Below are 16,281 nucleotides of genomic sequence, written 5' to 3'. Positions count from 1 at the left end.
TAAATTGAAAAGGATAACAGTCAAGTGTTCTTTATTGATTATTGATATGTACAATACTGTGTGGATTAAAGGCTGTCATATACCTGCAATAATGCTGAAATAAACCTTAATTTAAGAACAGCTGGTTTGCTTGTTCAATTACAGATTTTGAGGGAAATATATTATCTGTTAGAGTTCAAGTACACATAAGAGCCTCTTGACTCACACTATGTTCAATGCCCATATTAAGTACATAATGGCAGTGATGCAAAGGCTACATATATGCAAATATTGACTTCAACCTTACATCAGTTTTATATGGTCCAATATTTTACATGGATGAGTTCTGTGTTGAATTTTAACCTCATTATAAGAAATAACTTCTATGACAGAAGCCAGACTTGTTTTCATCATTTTGAAAACCTACTTTTTTTGTTAATTTTTTTCATACTCTAAAAACAGCTGTATAGTTAGGCACATCTGCCGGTTGCTGGCAAGTAAACCTGATAGGTCGTACTTTACAGTAATCTTTCAAGACAAAAAAGGTAGAAAACTGCAGACATTCACATCCCGTTGTAAGCTGGTCCGCCTCCGCCCTCAGGCACCACCCAGTTGATGTTTTGGCTCGGATCCTTGATGTCGCAGGTCTTACAGTGGACACAGTTCTGAGCGTTGATCTGCAACCGCATCCCATCTCCTGTTTCCAAGGGAACGTACTCGTACACACCTGGGAGAGAAACATAAAGTAGTTAAGAAACAGAATACCAGAAGATATGAAACATTCTCATTAACTTTGTGCCCTATTTTATGTTCTTAGCAGATGTTTATTCTGAAACTGAGCTTTAGGTCAACCCGACAGTTTTTTTCCTCCAAGATAGGCCAGTAAGTAAGTATTTTATTTATTTTATTCCAAGTAAGTATTTTAAACACAGGGCTCCCTCATGGCTTCCTTTAATCCCTCTTCTCTGTTTACACCACCAACATCTCCCGCAGCGGTGCAGGAGTGATGGACTGAGTGGCACGAATGCTCTGAATACTGCCAGGTAGTAAACAAACTAAACTCCCTCGAGCCCAACATCATCAAGACCTGGGAGCTGGTGAAGGCCAGCTGGTAAACATACAATCATTTAAACACCTTGGGACGAAGGTAGAAAACCTAGCAGCGCCTACACCTGCTACTGAAATCTACACTCACCTTCAACATTTCATCCTGGTACGATACCCTCGCCACCATAAACAAAACAAGACTCTCCCGCATGACTTATCAGGTCGGTAAAATAATTGCTTCACCCTAACTCCCCTATCGGAGTTGTACACCCGGTCAATAATTAGAAAAGCCACTATGATCAAGCAGGAGTCCTCTCAACCCCTTCACAAATCCTCCTAATTACTGCCATCAGGTTGATGCTACAAAGCCCCAGTGGCCCACTTTTACTCTGACCTGTTTGACACTGCTCTTGACAGTTCCACTTTAAACAATGTTGGTCCTTTTCTGTGTGTGTGTGTGTGTGTGTGTGTGTGTGTGCATGCGACTCATCCTCAACTCTCAGCAGAAACATTTCAGTGAAAAGACAGCTAATTGGGGGCAGCTTTTTCCTCAATTGGAGACAAAAGCCATGTCCACAATTGAGGAAATTTTGATTTTAGGGTCAGTGGTTAAAATTAGGGTAAGGCAAGTAGTGCTTATGGTTAGATTAAGTCTCCAGAAAATGAATGCAAATATATGCAATGTCCCCAAAAGTGACATTGATGAGCCTCGTAAAAGAAGAATTCCTGCTGCTTTGTGACAGACAACCGTTATCTCCACCCTCACAGATTGTTTGGATGTTCTTCAGAAGAGTCGATGGTGTTACCTGCAGGGCAGAAGCGTTGCTCGGGACCATCGTATATGGCCAGGTTCTTATCGACCGGGATGCTGTCATCCTTTAGGGTCAGATGGGCGGGCTGGTCTCCCTCGTGGTTGGTGCCACTCAGGGCCACAGAGGAGAGCAGGTCAAAGCTTAACTTGCCATCAGGCTTGGGATAGTCGATCGGTGTGCAATCTTTGGCTGGTTTAAGCTGGTCTGCATCAAGGCCTGGAACATATCGAGCACAGACAGTTACGAAATGTTGATTTTCTCTGTTGAGATAAGATTACTTCATACTTCCCCTTCAGAGAAACCGGTGGTGTTGTGTTCCTACTGTATCTGCAGCAGCACAGCTAACCACAAAGACCATCTCCATTGTACATGTAATATTCTTTCTAAACTCAGCTGAGGTCATGGACACCACTCTGATTTATCCTAATGCAATATTCTTTTTGGACTGCATAACTGTTAAAAAAAACTATCCTTTTTCTGCTTCTTTATTCTCCTCATAATAACGAGCCTATCAAACAGGAACTTTGCACAATGATGTACAATAACTCTGCTCTCCGATACTCACCACAGTGTTTGAGTGTCCATGGCTCCTTTCCTCTGAAAACCCAGTAGAAAATTCCAGTGTAGACCATGCCACCGTACAGGCCAAAATAATTGTGGAAGGATGGCCTGATGTTTCTAACGGCATACAGCTCTTTCCACACCCACGAATTCTTCAACGCATCAGCATATTCAGGTATGTGGAGTCCTGGGAGGATTAATGTTTGATAAAAATCAGAACATTGTAATTTCCTTTCTGCTGTTGTTATCATGCTCACTTTAAGCAGAAGCCAGATAAAATCTGACTATATAAATAAAGCTGCCTTTCCTTGCCACCCTCTCTCCCTATAAAAACACATCATTTGGGTCAGTGGACTATCCCTTCTTTGAGACACATTGTTGAGTTTCTCAAATGTTTAGTTCAAAATAAATTTTATTGCATTCACCTCAGTCAAGTTGGGGTGGTGGCAGAAGGTTCAGAGGTGAACACTTCAAACCCTGTGATATAAAATTGAAGCTATCTGCAGTGGCAAAATGCACTGACCCTTTCATAATTAAAAGTGATGTAAACACCCCAATAAAAAGTATTTTAAACCTGAAATATCTGAGTCAGCGCAGTGCTACAAAAGGTGGATCAAATTCTGATAATGGGTGTATTCATCAATCTTTGGCACCGTTTCCTGTGCATCAGCTTAATATCCCTTATAATAAAGTTCTACTTGTACCTGCTGTTTCTCAAAGCAGCCTCTCTCTTCCAAGAGTGATTCTCAAGACTATTCCCACTTACATTTTTATTGACACTGTAGTCTTTTTGATTGATGCACCTGCAGTTTGAGCACAAAGTATCTGTCTCCTTTGCAAGCTAATATTAAGTCTTACTGTCTGACTTTATGGCTGACAAATGATGTTCAACCTGAGACAACCCACACTGGTAGCACTGTTTGTGAATATGTACCTTCAGAGTTAAAACTATTTTCCCATGAAAAGTTAATATTGTTTTGCCTGCAGTTTTTTCAGTGTGGCTTCTGAATTTGACAGATGAGGCTTCATGCGATATGACCCGTCCACCAGTAACAAAAATACAAATAGTCATCATTATTAATGGCTCTTAAATTCTGTACCTGCCGTCTCTGAATCTGGGCTCTCTGCTGTGACTTTGGGGAAAATGGTCTCAGCAGCCAGCATGCCACTCTTCATAGCTGTGTGGGTTCCTTTGATCTTTGGGACGTTCATGAAACCGGGACTGCAGCCAATCAGTAGCCCTCCGGGGAAAGTCAGCTTTGGGAGAGACTGGTGAGAAAGAAGCGAGAGTTCATGACCAGTTTAGACTTACTACTTTCTCAGACCTTATATTTCTGACTGGATATCAAGACGTTGGTCACTGTTCAGTCTGATCTATGACCAGTAAGTCCATAAATCCACCATTTCTTGATATTATAGCAATAACCACATTATTTCATAAGACACAATATATATTCAGTTACATGACAAGCGTGGTGTTTATCAGCTAAAACTATTGTTTGTATGACTCATGAAAAAGGAGAACCAAGTGGGCAGTTATTTATAGCCTGTCATCCATTTTCTGCCGGTTAACTGAGACTGGGTCAGAGAGAGTAGACTAAGCAGCACGGCGACCCAGGCGCCCTCCAGCTCGTCCTGGGGGGATCCTGGGGTGTGTCCTGGCTCGGTGCCATTTATAATCCCTCCTGCTTGTTCTGGGTTTGCAATAAACACAATTCAGTTGGACATGTCTGGAAAAACCTCCACAGGGAAGGATCTGGCAACCATGTCAAATGGCCTTTCAGAGCGTTTATGTAATTTGTGTAATTTTACGTAATTACACATGTAAAATATTTCACACTGCAGTACAAAATGTATTGAGGAAAACTGAACAATTCAGCGTTGTTTTATAATCATGTCTTACTGCATTCATTTGATTTCAATGAATGTTTCCCAGGGGAACATTTTTAAGTAGCTCCCCATTTCGTCTATATCTATTTTCTTGTTAAATTACTGTAATAATGAAACTTTTTAATAGTAGAATTTCATTAGTGTCTTAAACATTTTTGTATAGTTAAAAAAGGTTAGAAAAATCTAACCAAACACACCACAGGTTCACAAACACATTTGATATATCCAATAAATAAATCAAATGCACACTAATGTATCAGTGGTACGAAATAAACTTAATTAGTTGCTAATTTTTGTCGTTATTCTTCTATAACATTCATTTGTCACTGACTAAATTGGTTCCTGAAATTTAAACTCTGCTGATGGCTATAATTAAATATGAGAGTTTGAATGAATTTGAACAATCCAGCAATGACAGCGCACACACTGAAATCAGTTGGTCTGTTTCAGGGGTGCTATTTGTTTTATATAACATCTTTCTTCTTCCTCTGTCACCCCGCCCGATCAAGGCAGACAGCTACCCACCGAGAGCCCGGTCCTGCTTGAGGTTTTTTCCCCACTAAAGGAGAGTTTTTCCTTGCTGTTGTCGCCAAGTGCTGCTCATGGGGGAATTTTCGGTCTCTTTAAAATAAATTAAATTAAACGGTCGAGATCTGCTCTATGTGAAAAATAACGTTTGTTGTGATTTGGTGCTATATAAATAAAACTGAGTTGAACTCACTACTCATAGTTTTATCTTGTAAAGACAAGTTTGATATATATATTTTTTACGCCATACAATTGTTCTTATTGATAATGAAAATGTACATACCTGAAATCCTCCCTCGTTCAGGGCCCTGGCTCCATACGCAATCCTGTTGCCTCCTTCCAAAGTAGCAGCAACAAAGGGATGATGCTTCCAGCGCTGAAACTCTCTGAAGGGGCTCAGGTAAGGGTTGGAGTAGTCTAGACCAACCTGGGATGGGATAAGATTTTGCTGGTTAGATTTAAACCGTTCCAGACATGTTCAAGATGGAAAAGGGAAAGGTTTGCATTGACTTTATGAAGTCACTGTGGCTTAGGAAAGAACATAGCAGCTTTATCTTTTTTCTGTTTTCTTACGTTAACAAAAATCTGTTAAAAGTTCTTGCTGTCACCCCCCCCCCCAGCTTAAAAATGTGCAACATACATGTATGTGTACATTTATTAAAATAAAGAAAAACTTGGTCTCTGGGTTTAGACACCAAAAACCTTTTTATCATTCTTTCTGTCTCTGGAAGTTATTTGAAGGTCTCCTACAGCAAATTCTAACTACAGGTCACAATGAAAGTCAAAATGAAAATTCCATGTGGTCAAGGACCTGTGTAGCCCTCTAAACTAACTTTGTGATATGGAAAAAGTTTGAAGCGAACAAAGTTTGATTTCTGGTCAAAGTCATTGACTGCACAAGAATGGCCTAGTTCAGACGGGTTAAAGCTGCCAGGTGGTAGTGGCTCTGTGTGCACCATTTCATGACTGGATTCATAACCCTGAATGGATTGGATCTAAATGAGATGAAAAATAAATACATCTAGCCTGAATGCAAAGTGCTATGCCTGTTGAAGAAGATCACATACCTTGCTCATATCATAGGTATGGTTAAATGGTAGTGGCAACATTATGCTATGGGGATGTTTTTAATGGCAGGAACTGATGGAAATGACTGCAGCGCACAAAGACGGCTTTAAAAAATTGGCTTAAAAACAAAGCACCCTCATACTGGGATACACTTTTTTTCACCTAAACCAAAAACACACACTTAAAACAAAGCTTGAGAGGTATCAAGCATGTGGAAGAGGATTTAAAGGTGCAACCCCTGCAGGATCAGTGGTGCTTCAGAATCTAAATCAATTTTTTTAGGTTGAATTACAAAAACCTATAATAGCCACATGTAGTTTGTAATTAGGGTGATGTCAAAATCTTTCACCAATTTTAAATGATCTGTAACTGAGAAAACAAGTCTCACTATTTTAAAGCACATGCACCAACATAATCACACTCATTTTGCAAAATTATATAAATGTGTGTGCATGTCAACTATGGATTTCACAGTGAGAAGCAAATCAGTCGCAGGTTTTATTAATCTTTTCCTCCAGCTAAAGTGACATGGAATAATACTAGAAGAGTGCGCTCAGTAGAGGGCAGATCTCCACCAGGTGTGTACAGTCAAGGTGGCAGATGTAGAAGATAACAAAAACAGGGACTTATTTATCTCATACCATGCCTAACTTTACTGGATCAAAACATATCTCGTATGGAATTAATCTGACCAAAATTTTTCTGTGTTTTTGAGCCGTGACAAAGGTCATAACGTGGCCTACAACAGTATAGATCAGTCTTGTTTTTAGCCTATTAGATTGCCGTAAATGCCTTTTGCGATGTTGTAACGTATAAATAAAATGGCAAGGACTGCTGAAAACACAACAAAAGTCTGAGTATGATAAGCTCATAAGAAATCTTATCTTATCTTATAATCAATATTTATTCACAACACAATCCACTCTCATGGTACAAACATTTGGCACTGACTGAACTCATCCGGCAAACAAGTCCTAATTGGTTGTCTCCTGATGAAAAAAGGTTACAAACTGAAGCAGTTGTTCATCACTTGTGGCCCCTGCTGCACAAAATGATATTATTAGGCTGCTGGGTCCATTAGTGTGAGAGATTAGCAGTAAACAGATACACAACCAGACACGTAACACATGATCAAACGCATTATCTATTCAGCTCAGAAATGATCCTGAGGTTATTTACTGTCTGCACAATATCAAGCACCCCCACCTCTGTACGTATTAGTGTCACAATGTATACAAAGTCACTCACCACAAAGCCCAAAGCCACCAGCGGCTCTCCTTCGTTCAGGTGATACAGGAAAGAACCACCGTATGTGTTCCTGTTGAGGGGCCAACCCACAGAATGCTCCACTCTGCCTGGCCTCCACTTTTTCTCATCAATCGTCCACACCTACAAAAAAAAAAAAAAAAAAAGAAAAAGAAAAAGAAAGGAGATAAAAGTTATAAACAAGCTGAGGGTTTCTTTTGCTGATGGGAGTGTTGCATTCTTTATTTAGCAAATGTTTGAGGTTTGGTGTTGCTTTTCTATCTCTCAGGGAACCAAGCTTGATGTTTTGATGTTTGATCTGACAGTGTGATCACTTTTGGTCTGTCTGATTGTGTTTTGGATACAACTGATCCAGTTTCTGCAAAGCATTGTAGACTTCCCTGCGCTGCTCCCTTAGAAAGCTTTAGTCTAGCAGTGAAATGACACTGAGAAAGCCCCTCGTTGCTTAAAATAACAATTTGACATCTAACACTTAGTTCTGTTGCCATGTGTCCCACTATCACAATTGCTACTTAGTAAGCAATGATCTGCTGGAAACTTGAGGCACAGACATATTTATAACAGGTGAACACTGGCTGCAAGTAGAGTTACCTGAACAAGCCTGTGATGAGTAGATCAAATCCACCTGAGTGTCATCTGAATGCATGCTTCAGTGGAAAGGATACAACTCAGGGAAATCTGACCTTTTGTACAAAGGAGTAAAGTTGGAAATAGCGCATTTAATTTCACAAGTCATTAAAGTTTTTAAATGTTTCTGAATCCTCAAACTTTCTGATTATATCCAGGGTTTGTGTGAACATATAAAAAAGATTTTCAATATGGTTTCAGACTTTTGGACCACACTGTATATGTTTGATGATGTGTATCAATATACTGCTTTAGAATTAAGTCTCCGAGTAGTGTCGGCCAGGAAGTAACCATAGGCAGCTGGGTCAACACAATTTTACCTGAGTTATATTAAGGTTACTACAGGGTTTCTACGGTAACCCTGTACATCTCGCTTTAGTAGATTTTTGTGGCAGCTTTCAGCCCTTTTTCCATAAACCATGTGTCTTAATCACAAAAATAAATATGAATTAAGTTTTAATTATTGCATTTTTGTTTTCTGCTTTGATTTAAAATTGTATTGCATGAATGTACATATGTGTGTCCACAATGTTTAACCCCTGTGTAGACACACCATTAAAGCAAGCACTTTTATCAGTCTCCTCAGAATGGATTTTACTCATTAGGGATAATCAGTCAAACCAGATTAAGTGGGGGAACAACATTTGGGCCTCATACAGAGTCTCTCTCCAGCGTTAGCTACATGTGGACAGTGCGTGTTATCTACCTCCTTCAGACCAATGGCGTAAGTCTGGGGTTCACAGTTCTCACGCAGGTTGAATTGCTTGTAAAGCTGCTTAGCCAAGTGGCCATGACAGCCCTCTCCAAAAATCGTGACTTTAGCATGGAGCTCCATTCCCCTCTCGAAAACATCCTGAAGCAAGAGAGGAAAACAAGACACATTAATATATTGTAGTAGCTCATAAATAAGAAGCAGCTGACTATAACGCACATACCTACAACATGTACTGTAATATCGTTCATCCTTTCAAGATTAAATATACATTTTCTTAGAAGCTAAGTCTTTAAGGTAGGGATGTCAAACATGCGGCCCGCGGGCCAGAACCGACCCACCAAGAGGTCCAATCTGGCCCACTGGATAAATTTGCAAAGAATTTCAGAAAAGTGATTCCAATTTTTCTACTGCTTCAGAGGTCTTTTTCCCATCCTGAGCAGAATACAATGAATACATATTGTGGTAATATCTAAAATATTCATATATTGCAAATTGTGCAAAATGTTGCCAGTCAGCCAGCCTCAGGGCAAAATAATCATAATGTTGAAATTGCACTAATTTTTATGATGACATCTCAGGCTGTTCATCTGTTTTGAAAATAGGTGGTTTATTATGGTAAAATGATATTATATATTATTTATAGGTTATTATGAGATCCAATTGTGTTGTATGTGGCCCTTGAACTAACATGAGTTTGACACCCCTTCTTTAAGGGATATGGAATATTTAAAATCAAATCAAATCTGATTCAATACACATATCCATGTATTATGTATATAACAGTTCTATTCATAGAAATTACATGATAATTGTGACATCTTTAAAAAGGGCTCATCTGATCGTTCCTGTTGGTTTCTTTCCCATTTATATTAAATTGTATTAAGTCTATTCATGAGCATATCGCCTACTGTATAAAACATAATACATTTCAAATTTCCATTAAATAGGTATAAAGGTACTACAGTTGGACAGTATTATTATATGGATGTACCTTCGGTGAGCCATCCTTTGCGATGCCTACATCATTAGTGGCAATTCCCTTGACACTTCCATCTTCATGGAACAAAACCTGAATGGGAAAAAAATATACAAGTAACGGTAAATACTCATAGCTGAGTTTGAGCTGTGTTTCATGCACAGACACATCATGGTCATCCTGCCCACTACATTTCATTGCATGGGTTGAAAACATCAAACCAGCTATGCAATTTGTCATACTGAACAGCACATGAAAAGAAATGGTAAGGTCTTACTTCAGATGCAGCGTAACCAGGGTACAGTTCTACTCCAATCTCCTCGGCCTGCTCGCCCAGCCAACGCACAAAGTTCCCCAGCCTCACGATGTAGTTACCATGGTTCCTCATGGGCAGACCTGTGCAGGTGAAGTCAAGACAACTTTACATGAATTAAAGTCCAGACTTTTCTTTCCCCACAAGGCTGCAAGCAGTGAGAAAATCTAATTAGTGCCAAGTTATAAAAAGTTCCAGCTTAAACTGGATGACAAAACCCCAAGAAGAAGACATTCAGGCTTTTTGTCAACATGGTATGTGCCTAAAACAGTAAAGACTTGAACCTCACTGTCAGTGGTTATATAATAGCAAACCTGTAATAGTATCAGAATAAAATAAGCAAATATATTTAGTTGTGATCAAGAGTTTTTTGTAAATAAAACAAATGGACTAATGTCAGATTTCCTATGCTTTGGGATTTGGTGGCATTGTGACATTCTTTAAACATAAAAGCTTGTTTCTACATCAAAACACTTTCTCAGGTAAAAAATCAGATAGACATTGCTAATAATATACTATATACCACTTAAGAGCCACAGAAAAGAGGGTACATCCTTTGTGTCGGCTTTAATTCCCCTAAAGTGTGACCTGCTTTAAGCCACTGTCCTCCTCCACAGTAATGGTTACAGATGTACTTCAAATCTCTGAATGACACCACGGCTATAACAGGAATATAGCACCCTCACTGTTGGGCAGCACCTGTTATCACCTTATCAGGCTGTCGATAATGTTGCTTATCAAGTGAGGGAGCATATCTTTTTTACTCACAATACATAATAAAAGAGGCGTTTACCTGGCAGCATGGGGACAGGAATTCTGTGTTTCTCTGTTAAAATGTTGAATATATCTTCAGTCACTGGGGTGTTCAGAGGTGCCTGAGGTAAGAGAGCACAAAGAGTTTGACTTAACAGGAATTTGTGTTTGTGAATAAATAAATAAACAATTTCACACATTGCATTAATATTTAAATCTACATTTTCTAGTATTAGCATAAATACATCCATATGCATACACATACAGTGCAGGTATGCATGGAAATGATGATGAACAAACTATAATAAAACTCTATGTACAGTATGTGTATCTGTGTATATAGAGATGACACGATTTTCTTAAGTTCCCGATTTGATTTAAACGTTTGTTTGTTTTTTCAGCACTGACGGCGCTGCCATTGTTAGAATATTGAGTCTTGATTCGTAAACATCACCAGCTTTATGCCCTGACAACTTTCACTTACATCTTACTTCTTTAAAAAGATCACTGTTGTATCGCACAAAAGCCACATTGTCAAATATATATAAATTCATTTGAAATGTAAAAACAAGATGATACTGGCATAGTTTACAAAAGCATACTGATCAAACAGTAATACATAAATGGACTTTGATAGAACAATGTGCTTAAGAGACTTAAAAGAGAAATGTTTCAACATTATCAAGCAATTTGAACAGTTATGACTTTTAACAACCTTTTAACTCCTGAATACTAAACATCTGAATATGTTCAACACTATAATCTATTTAGACATTTTTTTATTCTTTAACTGCCTTTTACATTTTCACCAATAATGCATTTGTTGTTTGGAGCTCACGGGGAAGGCAAAATATTTTCCAATTCTGTTTCTCCATTATCTCTGACTCCGCAGTCAGGGCTACCATAAGCCCTTTAAGTAGCAGCTCCTCTGTGTCTTCTATAAAATTTTGTGGGTTTTTTTCTGTGTTTTCCCCCCAGATGCGCTCAAGTGGGATAAAAAAAATAGCAGAATAAAAAAATCTTTGGAAAATTGTCAACTTACTTGCGATTATACACACACACACACACACACACACACACACACAATAAATAAATGTAATTTCTTAGAAAAGGTCACATTATATATCACGCAATACACAACAACACTTGATATAAAGAATAAATGTCAAATCTGAATTAAGACTCTCACCCCTCGTTCCTTCCAATCAGGAAAGAGTTCGCTGAGGGCGCTGGGTTCCAAACAGGCTCCTGACAGGGTGTGTGCTCCAATCTGAGAGGCCTTCTCCACCAGGCACACTCGCAGCTCCTTCTCGTGTTCGTTGGCAAGCTGCTTCAAACGAATGGCCGCTGAGAGGCCAGCAGGGCCCCCGCCGACTATCACCACATCTGCCTCATCTGCAAACCTCTCCATTTCGACCCCTGGTGAAGGAGGAAAAGATTAGGAAGAACTATTCAGGAAGAAAATCATGACAGAGTGTATCACATTCAGATAGAATAAATCAGGGCTCTATTCACAGCGGAGCCACACAAACTACAACTATGTGATTTGTTTTTCTCCTCACAAATTGAATTTGACAGATGAACACCACAGACAGAGAAAACACTTTCACGGGCTCCTTCACACCAAGGACAATGTGACTTATCTGGAGGTCTATACAAAATAGGCAACGCCACCATCTATTATATAGTGAGCGGGGGGGGTATACAAAAAAACAAAAACCTCAATATATTTTAAATCAGGGGTTTTCAAAGTCTGAGACTGTGGGCGTCCCCTCAGACAAAGCTTGGAAAAAGGGTCAGTTTGATATAGTTGATTTAACTTCAGACTACAACAAATACATAAATCAAATAAAATAAAATAAAATAAGGTCAGTCTGACCTGACCTTCATTTGTTTCTGACTCCGGGAAAGTGGGAAAACAGTCAAATTCCAATAAACCACAGTCTCTCTGAACTATCTCTTTAACCAAATCACACACATTCAGTGTATTTTATGTGATCTCCTTTTAATAGCGGATGTAATATTTTTTCACTTCCATTCACTGAGTCTACACTGAAACTGTAGACTCAGTGAAACTGTTAAGAGCCCCCCTGTTTATTGATGCAAGGCTGCACAAATAGTGAATTGTGTGTCTCATCATTTTTGGAGAATGACTAGTTAATGTCAGTTAATTTTTAATATTGGTAGTATGTGTCCTCCTGTACCTTCTAACCACTGATCCAACTCAGTTTTGGTTTTATATTCAGTAGATTAATGATCATTTTGATGTTAATGATCTCACAATGTAATTTCTTACTTGTCATGTGGAGCCATGCATCATTAAAGAAACCCAGGCCAAAACTGAGAGGGTTGTGGTGTTTACAGGTTCTTTTATAACTGTGTTCAGCTAAATTGTCTTAAATTGAAAGTCATATGTGTACTCGTCTTTATTTCAGGAGTCACAGGTGTATTGACTTTTGTTGCACTGAGGTTTAAGGCTTGTATTTTCATGTATTTAGTCTAACCAGTTTGTTTTTAATTATAAATAATAACATATACCCTGCACTCCACCTTAAGAATACAGCAATTATTGTAAGATGATGCAATTTTACTGCAATTTTATTGTAAAGATACATCCTAGGATGTAGGTGCTGGGACACATAATCAATGATGTTCCTCACAACATCAGACACCCTCACTCATGTGACCCAGCCAGGGTTGATCAGACCGCAGTGAGGACCTAATGATCCAAATGCACTGAGAGACCTTCTCTGCAGCCTCTATGGTGGACTTAATAACTCCTTTGATTAGCTACTGTGATACCAAGAAGGGTGTAGAGCTTAAATAAAGTCACATTTTAGTGATATTGCACAGGGGTGTAACTCAGGACACTCCCAAGCCTGATATAGATATCACCTGTGACTCAGTATAGAAGTTAAACAATTAAAGCAAGAAATTACACTAGCACAGATGGTCAGAAACCTGGACAATGTTAAAATGACACTGGTGTAATGAGTCCATGTGATCACCTCTTATATATGGTAACACTCATAACCCAGTGACACAGAGACAGAGGCCGAGTACATTTGGCAAAAGGTGACTGAAACTAAAATATCATCAAGTCATGTGGGTATGAATACATAAATCTCCTGGCTTAGAGCATTGAAATTGCATCTGGGGCTGGGCCACAGTTGATTCAAAGTTCACCTGAACTCTGGATCAATCTAAACCCTTACCTTCCCATCTCGGATCTTTCTCCCGAGGGTGGATGGTGTAGTGTGTTGTGATACGAGGTGCTGACCCTGAAGAGCATGTTCGTCTATGTAGTGTTGTGTACAGCTGAGGAGACGCATGCTCTGTCTGTACTGTCTTCAGTGCCCTGATACACCTGTGGGCTGCAAACAAGAAAGAGAGAGAAGAGCTCCCAGTTAAGACCAGTTCAAACATGTGGGCATGTGGCCGTTTCCCATCTGGCAGCTTGCCTAATCTCATTTCCAAATAGCAAAAACATTATGAAAGTTAAGTCATATTAAACCTTGCAGACTTGAACAGGTGGCATAATACAACAAAGGAACTTATTAAAAAAAACAAAAAAGTCGCACGCGCCTCAACAAACACATAAGAACATATTTAATTCAAAAGCTATTCTGGTGGCTAATATGGTGGTAAGAAATACCAGGCAGCTGTCACAGTGAAAGTTGCAGCAGTAGCAACATGCTAACTTAGCTGAGTTGTATGTGCACAGCTAAGCTAAATACAAAGTTCAATGCTGTGACTATGATCCCTTTAAATATAGCCAAACACCTTTACGTAACTTAAACAACAATATCAAGTTACTTACAACATCTGTACATTTATGAAAAGCGCAAGATAAATATAACTCAGGGGCAAGGGCACCCTTAATGTGACCTATATTATTGGTTCAACTTTAACCTACATTTTAGCTTGATGCTAACATAAATGGGAATGCTGGACTAGTTAGCATTAATACAAACCCCTACACGTAAAGTAAGGCACAAGAGAGAAAGCATTTAGCTCTTTTGTTAGAAGCTGAACAAACATTCACATAGTGTATAGACAGCTGACAACATTGTTAGGAAAGTGAGCACTGGTTAAAACAAAAAAAGCTATTAGCCGACGTACCTTTACTGGAGTATCTGCTAGCTGGAAACATTATGTGTCAGCTACTGCAAGCTGACTAGCAGGCAGTGTTTTTTTATTCTTAAAAAAAAACCCAATAAGCCGAGGTGAAATTGTAAATGTCCTCAGTTCGTCGCCACAGCACAGCTTGTGTAAACCCACCGCTCTGCAAACAAATGTTGAGCCGAGTTACCTTACAAAACACGTCTCATAACAACGACGTTGGGGAACGTCCGAAAGCTGCGCGGCTGCTGCGGCGTAACTGCGCAAGCGTAATTCTGATAATAACTTGTTGATATTATTAATAAGAAAAAGAAGCAAAAGAACAACAGTTGCAATAATAATAATAATAATAATAATAATAATAATAATAATAATAATAATAATAATAATAATAATACATTTGATTAAGAATTGTTTTTTTAGTCTATTTTTAATATTTTTTTTTGATGTTTTAAAATCTTAATCTACCCCCCCATATGTTAAGTAAATGGACATAATATTAAGAACCACCAAAAACTGAAAATGTATGAGATACATAAATGTGGTATGTATGGCAGAGCTGTGGTATTGGATTGCATTAGATTGCAATCCAACTGATGAAGGGGCCGGTGAGTGTGTATCCGACATTTTCAAAGGCTTTCACAAAAGCAAAAAGTTTTAAGAAGAGATTTAAAAGAAGCTATAGGCCTATAGACATGCCTGAGTTCAGTGAGCAGAGTTCAATTGGTGTGGGAACTAAGTCACCGAACGTGACTTGGGAGTATAATCACTTACTGCTGATCCTAATCTCTATCTCTTTGTTTACCAGTGATGTTACTCAGTACATTTACCTACATTTCAGTTCTGTTTACAGTAGCAGCACCTAAAGGCACAATTTCACTGCAGTTTAACTGTCAGTGTTTTGTAAGTTCAGTGACCGAGCAAATACAACCATTTTTATTGGTTGGTCATATGCTCTTGTTGAACAGGTAGACTTTTTATTATGTTATTATTGTTGTTCACAATTTTAGATGCTTTTTTGTAATCTGTGTATCTGTGTATTACTGTGACTCAAGCAAGCCATTAACCTAGCTATCTGAGTTTCAAATACATATTATATAGCATTAACTGTAAATATACTGTTATATCTTTGTTAATCCAGTTGTGTTATTACTGTACACTTTGTTTTTCTTATAAAACTGCTGGTGTCACTATTTTTATGGAATTCAATGATTTCTTAGTTATTATGTTTTGTGAAGTTATGATGAATAATTTGTTGTGTGTTTGATACTGTTTCCACAGTTTCATAATTGCTTCGACTTCAGAGACCAGCTTCGGTCTTCTACTTGACTTTTAGCAGTGAATATATACACATAGTGACAGCAGAAGATATATTTTGCTGACTTAATTAAGATGTTTAATGCTGGATTTACCTAAGTAGAGTATGTGTACATAGTAGTATTATATTTTATACAAAGCAGCATTTCTACTACATAAGTAAAAGATATTTTTTTATTGTAGTTTCAATCAAGAAAAACAAAATCACAGAAAATACCTCAGATAGTCATTTTATTGTAAGACACACTTAATACAATAAATTAAATGAAAACACATTTAAAAAAAATCCAATTAACATTAAATGCAA

At 38.4% G+C, this 16,281-nt stretch overlaps 1 protein-coding gene across 1 annotated transcript; it reads right to left on the bottom strand.

Annotated features, from left to right (window-relative positions):
- Positions 1–14: 14 nt before the first annotated feature.
- On the bottom strand, positions 15–14,876 carry etfdh (electron transfer flavoprotein dehydrogenase). The gene is made up of 13 exons (XM_053324348.1): positions 14,658–14,876; positions 13,751–13,909; positions 11,725–11,954; positions 10,576–10,657; positions 9,747–9,865; positions 9,485–9,562; positions 8,485–8,631; positions 7,134–7,274; positions 5,101–5,244; positions 3,500–3,668; positions 2,404–2,586; positions 1,833–2,054; positions 15–706 (listed from the first exon to the last, which is right to left on the bottom strand). The coding sequence occupies exons 1-13, from the start codon at positions 14,686–14,688 to the stop codon at positions 543–545; spliced, it is 1,869 nt and encodes a 622-aa protein (XP_053180323.1). The 5' UTR covers positions 14,689–14,876; the 3' UTR covers positions 15–542.
- Positions 14,877–16,281: the final 1,405 nt, after the last annotated feature.

This window comes from Scomber japonicus, chromosome 8, assembly GCF_027409825.1.
Source record: "Scomber japonicus isolate fScoJap1 chromosome 8, fScoJap1.pri, whole genome shotgun sequence".
NCBI classification, from domain to species: Eukaryota; Metazoa; Chordata; class Actinopteri; order Scombriformes; family Scombridae; genus Scomber; species Scomber japonicus.
This window is presented reverse-complemented; position numbering and strand designations above follow the sequence as displayed.